Source organism: Scomber scombrus, chromosome 10 (genome assembly GCF_963691925.1).
Source record: "Scomber scombrus chromosome 10, fScoSco1.1, whole genome shotgun sequence".
Taxonomy (NCBI): domain Eukaryota; kingdom Metazoa; phylum Chordata; class Actinopteri; order Scombriformes; family Scombridae; genus Scomber; species Scomber scombrus.
In genome coordinates this window covers 15,527,692-15,542,509 of record NC_084979.1, presented here as the reverse complement: position 1 = coordinate 15,542,509, position 14,818 = coordinate 15,527,692, and the positions used below count along the sequence as shown (strand labels likewise).

General features: G+C 40.3%; 2 protein-coding genes across 2 annotated transcripts; one reads left to right on the top strand and one right to left on the bottom strand.

Moving 5' to 3' along the window:
* Positions 1 to 101: 101 nt before the first annotated feature.
* Positions 102 to 10,555, bottom strand: smc1a (structural maintenance of chromosomes 1A). The gene is made up of 26 exons (XM_062427364.1): positions 10,169 to 10,555; positions 9,374 to 9,562; positions 8,893 to 9,005; positions 7,623 to 7,826; positions 7,248 to 7,486; positions 6,870 to 7,128; positions 6,413 to 6,553; positions 6,242 to 6,324; positions 6,045 to 6,144; positions 5,463 to 5,570; positions 5,162 to 5,347; positions 4,507 to 4,686; positions 4,237 to 4,383; positions 3,880 to 4,017; positions 3,669 to 3,785; positions 3,476 to 3,582; positions 3,213 to 3,354; positions 2,963 to 3,108; positions 2,697 to 2,850; positions 2,498 to 2,605; positions 2,096 to 2,252; positions 1,804 to 1,958; positions 1,546 to 1,697; positions 1,350 to 1,419; positions 1,098 to 1,208; positions 102 to 1,006 (listed from the first exon to the last, which is right to left on the bottom strand). Exons 1-26 carry the CDS (start codon positions 10,275 to 10,277, stop codon positions 926 to 928), a joined length of 3,696 nt encoding a protein of 1,231 aa, XP_062283348.1. The 5' UTR covers positions 10,278 to 10,555; the 3' UTR covers positions 102 to 925.
* Positions 10,556 to 11,238: 683 nt separating this feature from the next.
* On the top strand, positions 11,239 to 14,224 carry ribc1 (RIB43A domain with coiled-coils 1). The gene is made up of 7 exons (XM_062428035.1): positions 11,239 to 11,437; positions 11,563 to 11,780; positions 11,872 to 11,986; positions 12,297 to 12,415; positions 13,015 to 13,251; positions 13,806 to 13,972; positions 14,143 to 14,224. The coding sequence occupies exons 1-7, from the start codon at positions 11,239 to 11,241 to the stop codon at positions 14,222 to 14,224; spliced, it is 1,137 nt and encodes a 378-aa protein (XP_062284019.1).
* The last annotated feature ends 594 nt before the right edge of the window (positions 14,225 to 14,818 follow it).

Here is a 14,818-nt window from a genome sequence, read left to right as displayed (position 1 = left end):
GAAACTACCACAGCAAGATGCATGCTGCATTGTGGGTTCAAACAGGTTCAAATAAAAGGTAAAACAATTCCTTGAAATTGAAACACAAAGCTGTCAAAAGCTTAAATTATTCAAATTTTATTTATTGAAGCCAAGCAATCAATAAAACAGACCTGACAGAAAATGTTGAGTTTTCCATTTGCCTAAAGCTGACTCAGGATATTACTGAGGTAATATCAAGAGACTGCCGTTACTCATATAACATTATTAGCTCAGCACATTTCCTTTAAAATCATTTTCTGGTGACAGTTTTGACAAAACTTCATGATCCCATAATAGCACCTCCAGTTGCAGCTAACTAGGGGTTTTATTTAACCATCACAAACGGGAATGTATCCACCGTACTGCAACAACAGTTTTAATGATTAAGCTTTTAAAAAAAACCATAGCAACTATGAAAATGCAAATACATATTTTACACACAACAAAGGACAGGCAAGGGCTTTACAGCACACCATTGGAAAGAGGGCCAGAAACAGTATAAAAGCTCTGAAATGTATCTGCACATTTTATCACATGAAAGAAGCGTGATACAAATTGTACAGTCTGTTAAAAAGGTTTCATTTTCACTTGATTACAATGAATCTTTATTCATTATAATTGTCAGTGTAGCATGGCCAAATTGAGAAAGGGCTAGCTTGTAATAATGTACATACATCCTGGTTGTCACTATTTATAAAGAACAACCCCGCACAACTAAGAAAAAAGAAAAAAAAACACTAATGCACTATTGACTACGGTAGCAAATCCAAAAAAATACACAAACTTAAAAAAACATAAGAAATAACGTGTGAGACCTAATGGATACATAATCTGTGACTACATAATAAAGAGTAGCAAATGGAACGACCGACTTGCCACAATGCCAGTGTTGGGAGTGCTCTTCCTATTCATTGGGATTCGGATTGGCATCAGGATACTGAGAGAGATCAAAGGTGAGCACTTTGCTGATGACGCAGTCTCCTTGCTGTGAGTAGAAGAGAAGGAACATCAGTTTATTGTATGTTTGGCAAACTGCTTCATGGACTGTATATTTCTGAGTATTTTACAAAACACACCTCTGGATAAACACCGATGAGTGAGTCTGCCTTTGTGTAGAATTCCTCCTTCAGAGAAATGACGATGGCCTGGAAGTTCTGCACCGACTGGTCTTTGATGTAATTAGCCACCTTGAGGGAACAGAGGAAAGTTATGTCATGCAGTTTTATTTGTAATAAACAATAATAATTTAAAAAATCTTTGTGCTTAAATCACAAGCAGCATTGATAAACAGCTCAAGTCACTGAATCAAATTTCATTTTAGAACAGACCTTGCCAATGTTAGTGTTGTCCAGAGCAGCGTCAATCTCATCCAGGACGAAGAAGGGAGCTGGTTTGTAGCTATAGACAAGCAGGAGAGGCATTGTTAACAATTCAATAATAATAACAAATAAATAATATTGTGGAAAGTCTCTTTTTCTTCAAATTAAACATTAAGACTCCCTCTGTACTCCTTCTTTGTTTCACCTGTGAATAGCAAAGAGCAGAGCCAGGGCAGCGACAGTCTTCTCTCCTCCAGACAAGTTATCCATGGGTCTGAATCTCTTCCCTGGAGCCACACAGTTATAGTTGATGCCATCCAGGTAGGGCTCCTCTGGGTTTTCTGGGCCCAGGAAAGCCTACAGAAGAAATAGACACACACATAGGTTTTACTTTGAATATATACTGTATTACAAACAACATTGTAAAAAAACAACAACAAAAAACACAATTTTGGAGACGCACCTGGGCACTGCTGTTACGTGAGAGGGCCTTGTAGATCTCATCAATGTTGGTGGCCACAGACTCAAAGCAGGTATTGAAACGATCAAACCTTTCCTTCTTGATTTGCTCAAAGGCTTGCTTGGCTTTCTTCGCTCTCTTACGGGCAGCCTCAAACTCTGAAGCGAGACAACACAAACAGAGAATGATGATATTATTAACAGCTCTAGAAAGGTACTTTAAACCTGCATCACTTCACCCATCATCTCCTTTTCCTCATTTTACCCCAGCCTCTACCATTATCAAGCCATCTCACCATCACTGGTCTCTTGGAACTTGTCCCTGACACTCTCAAGCTTCTCCATGGCCTTCATGTTGGGCGCACTGATCCTCTGAAGTATGCTTTGCTGCTCATTCAGACGCTGCTGCAGTGTGTTTGTCTCTGCCTTGATCTCCTCCTCTGACAGCGCATCCTGTAGGAAGTCAAACAAGGTTAACATAAGTAAGTGTGCTTCAAATGCTGCAAATGGCTCTTTTTTCCCTCTTTTGTGTGCTGTGAAGTACTTTGTAAGTGTGAAGAGAAAAGTGCTACTAGTAAATAGTCATCATTTAAAATATAAAATAAGGGACACAAAATTGAGCACATTTAAATAAAATGAGAAGAGATCAAGTCGGACTGTTTAAACGTAAGGCCTGGTCGGTAATGTGGACCAGTTACCTTAAGGTCTTCAGACAGGTTGCTGTAGTCAATCTCTATGAGAGCCTCTTTAGCCAGAACCGTGCTGGACGTCCTCTGGCTGCTGGACTCCTCTGACTGTGAACTCCCCTGGAACAGCAAAATAAAAAGAGGATGTGATTTTCTGTTTTAATAACAATAGTATACAAGTAACCGTGCATTTTATTGTGTTTGTGTGTACCTCTCCCTGGCTGATATCATCCATTGTTCCCGACCGCAGAGGCAGTCTGATATCCTGCATTTTGCAGGCTTGCAGCAGGTTGTGACGGTCGCTGCGCTTCTGCTCCAGTTTGGTCTCAATGGCCGTCACCTCCTTCTGGAGCTGAGTCAACTCTCTGGAATACACAAACACAACATTTGTAGCAGAAAACAACTTAAAAATGTAATAACTATACTCATATGACATAATAAATAGTACATTTGATGTGTGCGTTTGCAGACACTGACTTGTTAGCGCCACCCAGTTTTTTGCGGATCTCCTCCATCTCATGGTTCTTATCATTGACTTCAGATTTCTTTGTGAGATGCTGGTTCTTCAGGTCCTGCAGTTGGGCCATTGTCTCGTCAATGATCTTCATATGCCTGTGCTCCTCCTACAGAAAGATAAGACATGAAAGATGACAAAAAGACACAAATTGAGGTACAAATTGAGGACAGAATAGATAGAAGTTTTTAATCCTTCACTTTATGTCTTTACCTTCTTGAGTCGCTCTATTTCAGCCTCGTCCTTCTTGACAGTCTGCTCCCACATCATGACCTTCTCTTGGTCCTCCTTCAACTGGTTCTTCTCATAGTCTACCTGGATACCCAGACGGGTCTTCTGGGTCTCAAACTCAAGACTGAGACAAAATGACAGATGTCAGGTTACACCACACAGACAACCTGAAACAAGTTAAGCAACAAATGTGACAAGAACTGGCCCAGATTAGAGCTGAAAACTGAAATTATTTCCAAACTCACCGCTTCTTTGCAATCTCATTCTGCCTTTTCACCTTCTCCTCCTCAAACTCTCTGATGTTCCTCACTCCAATCTCCTTACAAAACTCCACAAACACCTCATCCTCCACCTGGAAAAAGCATAAGCAAAACATTGACACATGGGGTATTCATTAACAGATTTGTAGATATCAGATTTCACTTGTGTCAGTCTCACCAGGTTCATGCGGTCCCGAAGGTCAGTGATTTCCTTCTCACGGGACTGGATGATTCTCTTGATGTCATTGATGCGAGGACCAAAGTTTGCCAGTTCACTCTCCAACTTAGACTTCTCCTGCATGACACAAACAAAACAAGTTTTAAAGCAAAAGTCACTACAGCAGTAAAAGGCAGAAAAGGGACAACAGTGAGCTGTAATCAGGCTGTACCTGCATGTTGAGGGAGAGGTGGCGAGTTTTTGTCTGTTCCAGGTCACTCTGGGAGTACTTCAGTCTCATCTGTAGACCGTGTGCCTGAGACTGCACCTGACGCAGCTCTGCCTCCTTCCTCTTGGCTTTCATTTGCTCCTACAAGAAAAACAGTGAGTGACAATTTTTGTGAGTTTACATGAAATCAAACTGCAATCAGTGACTAGAAATCAACAATGAATGTTTTGAAACAAACATTTTGAGCACATCTTAGTTAACAATGACTCAGGAAAATGATTTTTTTTGGTAGCCTGCTAACTAACAGACAAACAAAACAGACAGGACCAAAACCACAACCTCCTTATAGGTCTGAGTTACCTTAAGCTCTTCAGTGAGTTTTTCTTTCTTCTCCTTGAGCTTGTCCACAGCTTTCTCGTCCCAGCGCCTGGCCTTGGCCTTCAGGTCACTGGCTCCTCCAGAGATGACTCCAGACTTCTGGAACAGAGTACCGTCCAGGGCTACAGTCTGGACACAGACAGACAAGGAAAGATTAGGAGGAAGAATGGACAAGATTAAAACCAAATCAAAAGATTTTGACAATATATGTAAATACTCAGCTAGTGACTTTAAATAGCCATAGTTAATTACCTTGTGCCTGTATGGCCCTCCAAAAGCAATTCTTCGTGCATCTTCTACATTGTCACAGACCAGAGCGTTGCCACATGCATACTGGAGGGCTTTCTTGATGTGGGGGGGCTCATAGCGAATCACATCAATCACCAGCTTGGCTCCCCGCAGTTCTCTCAGTTTCTCATCTGTTGGTTTTACCTTTGATAAGACAGGAGAAAAGCATATAGGACATTTTTAAAAATAAAATAATTCAAAATTCCCATTATAACTAGTTTTAGTGAGTGTCGCTTTCAGCAGGGAAATTAGTGCCTGACATTGACCAAGATAAAATCAATCGTTGGCTGTAAAAACATAGCTTGTAAACTGTGAACCTACACTACTGGTATTCTTAATTAGTAGCACTGAAATGTTTTAAATATATTATTATATATCATATATGCATTTTTGAAGTGACAAAAGTTGCTGTAACTTAAATTACTCCTTGGTTGTTGTTTTTTTAATTTGACAAGTGTGGTTCTATTGGGATTGGACGCTGTTTTGTAGACCCCCCTCTTCTTCCTCAATTTTATTGAAATTTGATGATTCTGTTTTTGATTGCAGATTTGATCATGCAAACTTCAACTACTATAGAGATCTTTAGGTAAAGTTAATATTTGTTATTTCTAGTATTTACCTCTAGGTAGTCAAGAGGAAGAAAAGTCTCAGGCTCTCCTCTCTGCTCCTTGATGTATTGAATACAGTCTCTGCCAGTCTTCTCAGAGTCAACAATGATGGCGTCCATGTTCTTGCCCAACACCTTGGTCACAGCGATCTGATACTTCTTCTGAGTGGGCTGGCACAGGTCAATTAGACGACCATACTGTGGAAAGAAAGACAAGCATATTTTTACTAAACTAATATAAGAAGTATTCTGTACATTTGAAAGCATGAAAAATGTGATGATATTGTACTGAATGCTGTCACAGTTGCCTTACCACAGAGCCAGGGTAGAGTCTTTTAATGCTCTCCATGATCTCAGCCTTGCGTTGCTGGCGACTGTTCTCCTGCCTATCGATCCTGGCGTCGCCCAGCTGCTCCATTACCTACAGAAAAAGCCAACAATAATGGGATTCATTATAGACTTTTTCACAGCGGACATTTCCACTTGTCAAACACTGGTGAAACTAATAACATTATCAAAAAGGTGCGCCAGTGCCAGAACCCCAGTTATGTGCAAGCTGGCACTGGCATGCCTTATTGGAAAACCTAAATAGGATGGAGCCCATCTTTAGCGCTATTAGTCACACTTGTGCTTTTCTCGCTAGGACAAGGGAAAATGTCTGCTTTGAGAAAAGGCGTATTGATTCATACAGAGAAATTATGTTTTCCATGTCTCACTTCCAGGGAAGTCAGGGCATAGGTTAGATACATAAATATCATGAAGTCTTGCTTAAGGATGACGCATGCAAACATGAACTCAAGGTCCTCTAACAGCTACAGCACGCTGAAAACAGTTGGTTAAGATGACATAATTTAAGTCTTTCTTTTATTTGTTTCCTCGTGTGCACATGACGTACCTGGTTAAGCTCCATGTTGATCTCATCAATTCTCCTCTTGGCCATCTCCACCTCTTCGGTCAGCTCCTCCTCCATGCGTTTCTGCTCATCTAGAGACTGCCTGAAAGGTAACAGGACAAGAGAGCGTGAATGAAAGGGTGTAAAAGAGAAAAACTACAAAATCAGCTAGTTAGTTCTGTGTATGGAACAAAGCATACCTGCTGGTGGTGATATAATCTTCCAATTTCTCAATACGCTTCTGGTTCTCCTCAATTTCACGAATCTTCTGTTTGATTTTGGCCTTAAGGGAAACAACATTATTTATGGTTGTATGTATTCAAATCAGTTAATTGTGGCACTGGTAAATGTATCTTCAGTGTCTTATTTACCTCTGTCTCCACTTTCTTCCTCTCCTCCAAGTCCAGGCGATCCTGGTCGGCCTTCTGGTCACGGTTGAACTTCTCCAGCTCCTGTGCCAACGTGGCTGCACGTTTACTTGCCTCTTCCTTGAGACGATGGTACTGCTTGACCTGAAGTGCATATGCGGGGAAAAAAAACAAATGTTATGCCAAGTCTTGTATATTTTAAGACCCATCTGATTTAATTATCAAATACATTTGAGATGCAATTCACATAGAACAAAACCTGAGATTTGCATATTAACTTTCCAATTTTACAATCAAATACATTTCAAGGTAAAATTGCATTACAGTATTTTTGTTAATGGGAACATGGAAGTATCAGTATTTCAGTTTTCTAAACTAAATAAGGTCCTGCAAATAAGAATTTATGTGAAATGAATCGAGGAGCCCTCAAATGTGTACAACACATTCTAACATATCAGACCTGATTTTCCTCCAGGGTGAGGTCCTGGCCCTGGCTCTGTGCCTCCTCCTCCATGCGCTCCTCAAATTCTTGCTTTGTCAACTCCACTGCTTTCATCTCTTTATCTAACTCATCCATGTCACCTTTGCGTTTCTTGTACATCTTTTGGGCATTCTGCAATGATTTACGTGCTGCCTCAAGCTTCTTGATCTTGTGCGAGGTGTTCTCTTTTGCCTTGATGTACTGCGGCCTCTTTTGGTTCAACTCAGAGTCCTTCTCTCTGTGGGTATAATGAAATCGTTAACAATGCTCTAGGTATTAAAAAAGGCACGAGATCTAGTTGATCTGAAAAGTGCATCAAACACACTTTGACACTGCTGTTATATCATTGCCACTCACTTGATCTCTTTTTCAATGGTCTGCTGCTCCCTCATCAGCCTGCCAAGCTCCTTCTTCTTGTCCTTCAGCTCCTCCTCCACATGGTCCATCTTTTTACGGTCCTTGTCAATCTCCTTGTTCCGCTGGCCCAGCTCTTTGTTCAGCTTCTCAATCTCAGTCTCATTGTGGTATAGCTTGAAGAGCTGCAACTGAACACTGGCTCTGGCCACTTCATCCTTCAGACGCTGGTATCGCTCAGCCTAGCAGAATGATGACAGGAGACATAATTGAAATGGCAAAACTGATCAGAGGTATTTCTTAACAACTAATCCAACTGACCAGATGATAGTAAATGCAACTCCATGACTTTATTTGCCATCAACAAATAGGATATACCTCCTCTTTCTCTTGCTTGGCTTCTTTGCGCTCAGCAGCAATGTTTTTCTTGCGATGGTAATTGAATTGTGTGTCCTCTTCTGCTTTCACCATCTCCTTCTTTCTACGGTCATACTCCTGGGCCAGTTCTCCAGAACGTGAGATCTCCTCAAACAGAGCTGTACGTTCTTTGGGGTTCTTCATGGCAATGGACTCTACAGCTCCCTAGAAGGAGAATAAGCATAATTGGGGTTAACAATAAAAGCGATACTGGATTTTAGGTGCCAATAACAATATTAGGGAGCAAAAAACTTCCAATATGGATGTATTGGCTGATAATGTTACATGTGCAGAATATATATGTGAACACACAATGATGATTTTTTTTTTGCAATGAGCCCTCAAATGTGGTTATCAAACACTTGTAATAAAGTTATGTAATGGATATCGATATATTGCAGTTTAAAAATAAACCTTGCATTAAACATTATATATAACATATATAACATTATACATTAAATATGGTATGAAATGACATCAGTGCATTGAAACAGTAAACACCACTGGGAATTTAATAATTATAATAAGCTATGAATTTTTAAAGAAAACACACAGAAATAGACAAAGACTGACCAAACTACACAAAAACTCACAAAGCTAGACAAACTTGACCAGAACAAAAAACAACAAAACATATAATATTAACAAAATATAAACAAAATATACAATATGAAACTTGAATTAAGAAAAGGATCAAATAAACATAAAATTGTGCCTATATAACTTTAAAAAACATATCATGTAGCGGACAACATATTTGCCGATACCGATATATTTGTGATAGGGCAATATCAGCCAATAATATCAGCTGACCAATATATCATTCAGGCTCTAATAAAAACTGCAAACATTACATTATCCGATATTAATTGTCATAACATTGTACTTCTAATCGAATTGGCTGGGTCACATTCAATGCTGTGTTAGCCAGTGAACGCACCAGCATGGCTACACTTTGCATCAAAAAGAGTGCTGGAGTTGAAGAAAACAATGCTACCACAGCTATATGTTTTGCCATAAGAAAGAATTTTACTCATCACTGATTCAACATCTTTATTAAAAAATAATGCATTTATTACTTTCGCAATAAGCTAAACAAAAGATAAATAAAACTTCTTAATTGTAATGAGATCACTGTGAAGCACATATGTCTGATAGCAAACCTACAGCCAAGTACAGAAGCATAATGAAAGAATGCCATCAATACATTTCTCCCTGAAAAAAAAATTACCTGGAAAACCAGAAAGTTCCGAGCCTTGATGAGAATGCCAAGTTTTTCCAGCTCTTCGCTGTATTCAGGCAGGCCCACCACCTTGCTGTTGATGCGGTACTCAGAGGAGGAACCTGATGCACATGAACATTTAAGAGAAAACATCTGAAGCATTAGCTCATCAAAAGCATACACAAGATGGGAGCAACAGTGTAACATTAAACTTGTCAAAGGAAAGTAAATAAAGCCTGTTCAAATTGAAATACTACTAGTGGGATTTTTGAGGCTATCAAATATTTCATACTGTGTGTTTCGGCAGCCGCACTCACATAAGCTTAAAGAAGCTGTAGTGTAAGTTTACACTGTTGCCAAATGTTGGTATTACTTTCAGCTCAATTCCTTCAACTTGGAACTGGAAAGCACACCAAACACATGAACACACCTTCTGATTTCTAGCAGAAGAATCACAAATTCCAACATGACTGTCAATGGTGGTGCATACCAATGATGATCCTTGTGAAGGAGCGCTCCTCTCCGTTATCCTCCTGGTACACCATACTGACAAAGGCCCTGTTAGCAGCTGGCTTCCCTACAGGCGCTCCATGGATCAGATCCTTCAATGTCTTCACACGTAGGTTACTAGTCTTCTCCGCCAACACAAAACTGATGGCATCCATAAGATTGGACTTTCCTAAAACAACAACGTTTAGATGTTCAGAATCAGAATCATGAAGGAATTTGGCTCTCAATATATAACACAAAACAACAATCTTCAGAAAGATGTTCAGCAATATATACAAACCTAGGTTGAGAGCACAGAATAAAAATCGTCTACAATGAAATGCTGTATTTAAGAGACTTGTCTGTGGAGATCAGGGTTGCAAGCTGTGTATGTTTTGTGGCATTTTAGTCTATTTTAATCTGTATTTTAAAATGTGTCCTGATTTTATTGTAAAGCACTTTGTAACTGTGCAAATGTATGATCAATATTACTGTATTAAACGTTTACGGAGACAAAAACATATTGCTTGGCACTGTACACAACTAACTTGCGGATATGCACACAGAAAATACAAGTTAATAACGTTGATGGCCGTAAATCAACATGTCAGCAGCGTTTAAATTCAGCAGTGTTCACTTGAACGACAGAAAGCACAACTGCTGTCCAATAAATCAGTATATGTGCAGACATAAATCCCATGCATGCATATACTGAGTTGTATTTGACATCAACAGGACATTAGCACCGTATGTTTACCACAGTTCGCATCTGCCGCTAGTTTATATCACAACATACCAGATCCATTGGGTCCGATGATTGCCGTGAACTTGTGAAAAGGTCCAATGATCTGCCTTCCTTTATATGACTTGAAGTTTTCGATCTCTATCAGTTTTAAGTAACCCATTGTCGTTATATCTGTGACGCTCTTCTGAAAAAAGAATACAAATTGCACAGAGAATATCGGCTAGTAAAATGTTAGCATGTGGCTATTGCTAACAACCGATGTTTACCGACAGCAAGCTTTCTCAAAGAAGAAGCATGCACGCGAATGAATGGACCTCTCTGTCTGTTACTTGAGCAATCGTTCGTCACGTTATGAAACGCATATTGAGATTATTAATTCAAATAGCCTCGTGAATCTTAATCAAAAAGACGCGAAGCTGTTGTGACAACAATGCGCCATTTTACAATCCGACAGGAAGACCCTTGAGCGCGCGAGACACATAACATCGCGGTTTCTCGCGAGATCAAATGCATTTCCCCGGAGTTCACTTGTGTCCCCAAAATATTTAAATTACATAATAAAAACTGTTATTGTATGCAACCCAATGGGTTGTACAATACTAAGCACTATTGTGATTTATTAATACAGCACAACACAAGCAGCGACAAATTAAGCGGTTACCATGGTTACCAAGGGCATCTAAACACAACAGGATTGCTGAGAAGCAGCTTGAGGTGTTACATGGATATAAAATCAACGTAAGTAATTTTCCCACATTTATCAGACGCAAGTGCTGCTTTTCCGTCTACCTGTCTGTCTTTAAAAGAATACACCTGAATTTGATGCATCTAATTCATGTACAAGCCTGCCCTAAGTTTTATTTGTAATGCTGTCAGTCATGATGGGACAGCACCGACCCTAGGCTCTTTAAAACAGGCTTAAAAACCTTTTTATATATTTATGTATGTTAGGCTATATATGTTTTTATATGTTTGATGTCTTTAATGCTGTAGCACTTTGGGATTCATTGCAAATGAAAAGTGCAATTACAAATTAAATACATTATTATTAGTAGTAGTATTATTTTACACCGTTGTAATGCCGTGTCACTTTCATCCAGGCTCATCAGACACTGTGAAAAATGTACAAAGTGGATTTACATGTTGACCAGTCCATCGAAAAGGCTGTGGAGAGGCGAAGGGCTGTGGAGACAGCACGTAAGGCTCGAATCTTCAACACCCGGCTACGTGTGATGGGCCTCGATCTCGATGCTCTCAACCAACAAGTCCAGGAGAAAAAACATCGGCAAAACGTGGAGAGACAACGAGACAACGCTTTTGGTATACAATATATGAATTAAAAATATATAATGTTTAAATCAAATCTCAGCTTTGGGCTTTCAGAGTCATCGCCACCCCTAATGTTGGCACTACTCACAAGTGTATGTATTTCCCGAATATTCCAGATAAGATGAGAAAGATTCATGATGAAGTATTGCTGCAGCAAGACAATGATGAAAGAGAGAAGCGAGCTGCTTTGCATTCTGACCTAACCCAATATTGGGCCACCCATCAACGTGTGGAGGACTCACAAGATGCTGATCTTACATGTGGCCTGAAGGGGGCATTCAGCATCACCACTCCAGAGAGTGAGCTGGGACCTGCTAGTATGCAAATCTTCCAGGTTGGCTGTGCATGGCAGGCAGATGCTTATGTTCATCATCAAAATCCAGCAAATGGTTGAATAAATAATCACGTTACTGTTTCATGTGCAGGGAGAAGGTATTGGAGAGGAGCAAAAGAAGAGAGAACAAATTAAAAAGACTGAAAGAGATCTGCGAGTACAGAAGGAAGACAATGAGAGAAAGCACATGGAAGACAAGCACAAAGGTGAGAAGAGACAAACCCAAGCACACACACAAGAACAAACAATACACACACCATGATCACTGATGAGCTAGGATGGTGTACACTATAGCATTGTAAATCACACACATGCTTCATGCTTTCCTGCACAAACAATCACACACTCCCACGCACAGCCTTTACTGCCAGGTGGCATTGATGGATGCTCATCCCAGAGAGGCCTTATGTATGTGTGAGTGTGTCATTGAAGAGCTTTGTACAATGGGTAATGGGTAATGCAGGTGTGAAAAACACACAGGGGGTGACTTCCAAGTCATGTGTGTTTATGTCACAGAAATGCTTGTGAGCAAAGAGCTGGAGCATCAGGACCTAAGGGGAGTTCAGCAACATGCACTAGAGGAGGAGTGTAAAAAAGCTACCCACATCACCCTCGACAACTACAACCAAGCTCTGGTACAGTATATATGCATGTGAACACACAGATGGACACACAGATGCAAACACACCCGCTGATGAGGATGCTCAAAGTAAAAACCAGTGGGGATTTTTTTTTGCAGTGACATGGTGTTCTCAGGTGGGATTTTGAAATTAAAATTGCTAATTGAAAATGTTAAGTGATGCGTACACACACTTGCTGGTGGAAAGCGGCCATCATATTAGTTGCTACCAAGCAACATGGATGGTTAAACTGCTTTCATGTATGCGTGGGCCCACTCTGTCTTTAAAAGCCCCCATTTAGATCTCCCCTCATTTGCCTGAATGCACTTGGCTGAATCCTCCATTGGGAGGCATCATTATAAATCCTTCAGGTCATGGTATTTTTCATGACAATTATGTGGTTTCTTTAATAACCACTCACATGCATGATGCACAAGCAAATACAAGTGACTGAGTGGATCTCTCAGGAGGACATTTACCATATTCCTGACTAGAAGAAACTACATAGTAGAGGTTGTGGTTCCCAAAGCTCCTGCTATTCTAATTATCACAGGAATGATCAATCTGCATCCCTGGATCAGTGGTTAGGCCTCACCACAGCTTATTCCCTACAGGCTGCAGAGCGGGCAGAGAAACTGAAGGAGCAGAAAAGGAGAGAGGAAAGGGAGAGTCTCACAGAGATCTGGCACACAATGACATCCGACATGATGACAGAGTGTGCAGAGGCAGCAGAGAGACAGATGGGAGGAGGGAGGCCACCCCAGGTTCAGGTGGACAGGTGGAAGGGGATGAACCCTGAACAGCTGAGCGCCATCCACAGTGAGAGGGAAGCACAGCGCCTTGAGAGACAGGTACTGGAGTCACCATTACTCCCATATACACAGATTACCAAGAGCACTGCTCTAAACTCTACAGCTTCTTTAATATTCATATAAAACTGTGAGGCCCAAACCTTATTTGTGTGTAATCCGTTATAAATAACAAAGTTACAGATGAGTGAAAAATTAAAGGAAATAAACAACATAAAATGCCTTAGTAAGCCTTCAGAACAGCATTGGTGCACATTGGCATTATTTGTTACTCTACTAAGGTGTTTTGAAGGTGGAGGAGATTCAACTTGACTCAAAGCATTCAGTCACCCTCTGTTCCTTGTATAGATCTTAATTCATTATGTTTCTCCACTAATGTATTCAGGTTTTTACTTTACGATACGTCTGCAAATGCTTTTAAGAGGCTTGATAAAATGTTCCAGTGCTTCAAAGGAAAGTAAAGATTAGAAGAAACTTCTGTGTAGCCTGGTCCTGACCCCCAGGTTGAGAATCACTGTTTTAGAGAAACACTTCTAGTGACATAACACCATCTCTCAATTTGTGCATTTACACCTTTTACTTCTTGGCATCTTCAGAGACAGCGTGATGCTGAGAAGTCTCAGGAGGCAGCGTGGGATCTCCAGCTCCTGAAAGCATCCACAGAAGCAGAGGAGGAGGAGAGGAGTGCAGCAAAACTTAGGAGAGAGAAGCGGGTTCAAATGGACCAGTACAACATGCAGCTGGCCAGAGAGCAGCAGGCATAGTGAGCAATGCACACACACACTCACTATTCATATAGTAGTCAGCACATATATTATGGGTACAGGTGATTCAGTGCTATAATGTAGAATTCAGATTAAAATTCAAATCATTTTTTGTTACTCACTTTTCTGTTACTCACTGTGTGATTATTTTTGTTTTTGTCTTTCCCAGTCAGGAGTATCTGAACAAGAGACTGTACACCAACAAACCCACTAAGGTCTACTTTCATCAATTCAACACCAGTTCCCGCTGATTAAGTCAAGCTGCCTTTGCTCTTGTGACAATAAGCCAGCAAATTAAAACAATTAACTCTTATACTCACACTCAATGTGAATTGAATCCTGATTCATCAATACTTTCTGTTTATTGTTGAGTGACACATATGCATTGATTTATTAGCTGTTGATTGATGACAAAAAAGGGACCGCTTTTTGGTACAGATTGTTCCACATACTTTATTTTTCAATATCCAGTTACAGTGGTAGATTCATAATGCAGTTACAGTTATATTGGCCCCCATTTGTGGCATAAGCCCACCCAACTCCTGTTTTTCAGCCATGGTACAAGTAGATACCATCAGTCGTGTTGTGCTAATAGTGCACTCCAAACACCACAAAGAGATACATCTCCACTCCAGCAGTGACATACACTCCCTACCCCTCCATCCTCCACTATTTTCTCTCACCTCTCCCCTCCCACTCAGGCATTATTGTTCAAAACCTGTCAGCTTCTGATTCTGAAGAAGCGCCTCTAAACAAACCATTTAGATTTTTAAGAGTTTTTTATCTTTTAACTATAAAAAGGGAAAATGCAACAGTGAGAAAGCAGTAGGCCAGCATCCCCAGCT

What these genes read in the sequence shown, in the direction of transcription:
- smc1a (XM_062427364.1), bottom strand. Translation starts at nt 10,277, where the DNA reads ATGGGTTACTTAAAACTGATAGAGATCGAAAACTTCAAGTCATATAAA. An exon ending in ACCATTGAAAAAGAGATCAA is followed by an intron (nt 7,129 to 7,247) that starts GTGAGTGGCAAT and finishes TTATACCCACAG; the next exon opens with AGAGAAGGACTCTGAGTTGA. An exon ending in AAATAGAGCGACTCAAGAAG is followed by an intron (nt 3,109 to 3,212) that starts GTAAAGACATAA and finishes ATCTTTCTGTAG; the next exon opens with GAGGAGCACAGGCATATGAA.
- ribc1 (XM_062428035.1), top strand. Translation starts at nt 11,239, where the DNA reads ATGTACAAAGTGGATTTACATGTTGACCAGTCCATCGAAAAGGCTGTG. An exon ending in ACAACGAGACAACGCTTTTG is followed by an intron (nt 11,438 to 11,562) that starts GTATACAATATA and finishes CGAATATTCCAG; the next exon opens with ATAAGATGAGAAAGATTCAT. An exon ending in CATGGAAGACAAGCACAAAG is followed by an intron (nt 11,987 to 12,296) that starts GTGAGAAGAGAC and finishes TTTATGTCACAG; the next exon opens with AAATGCTTGTGAGCAAAGAG.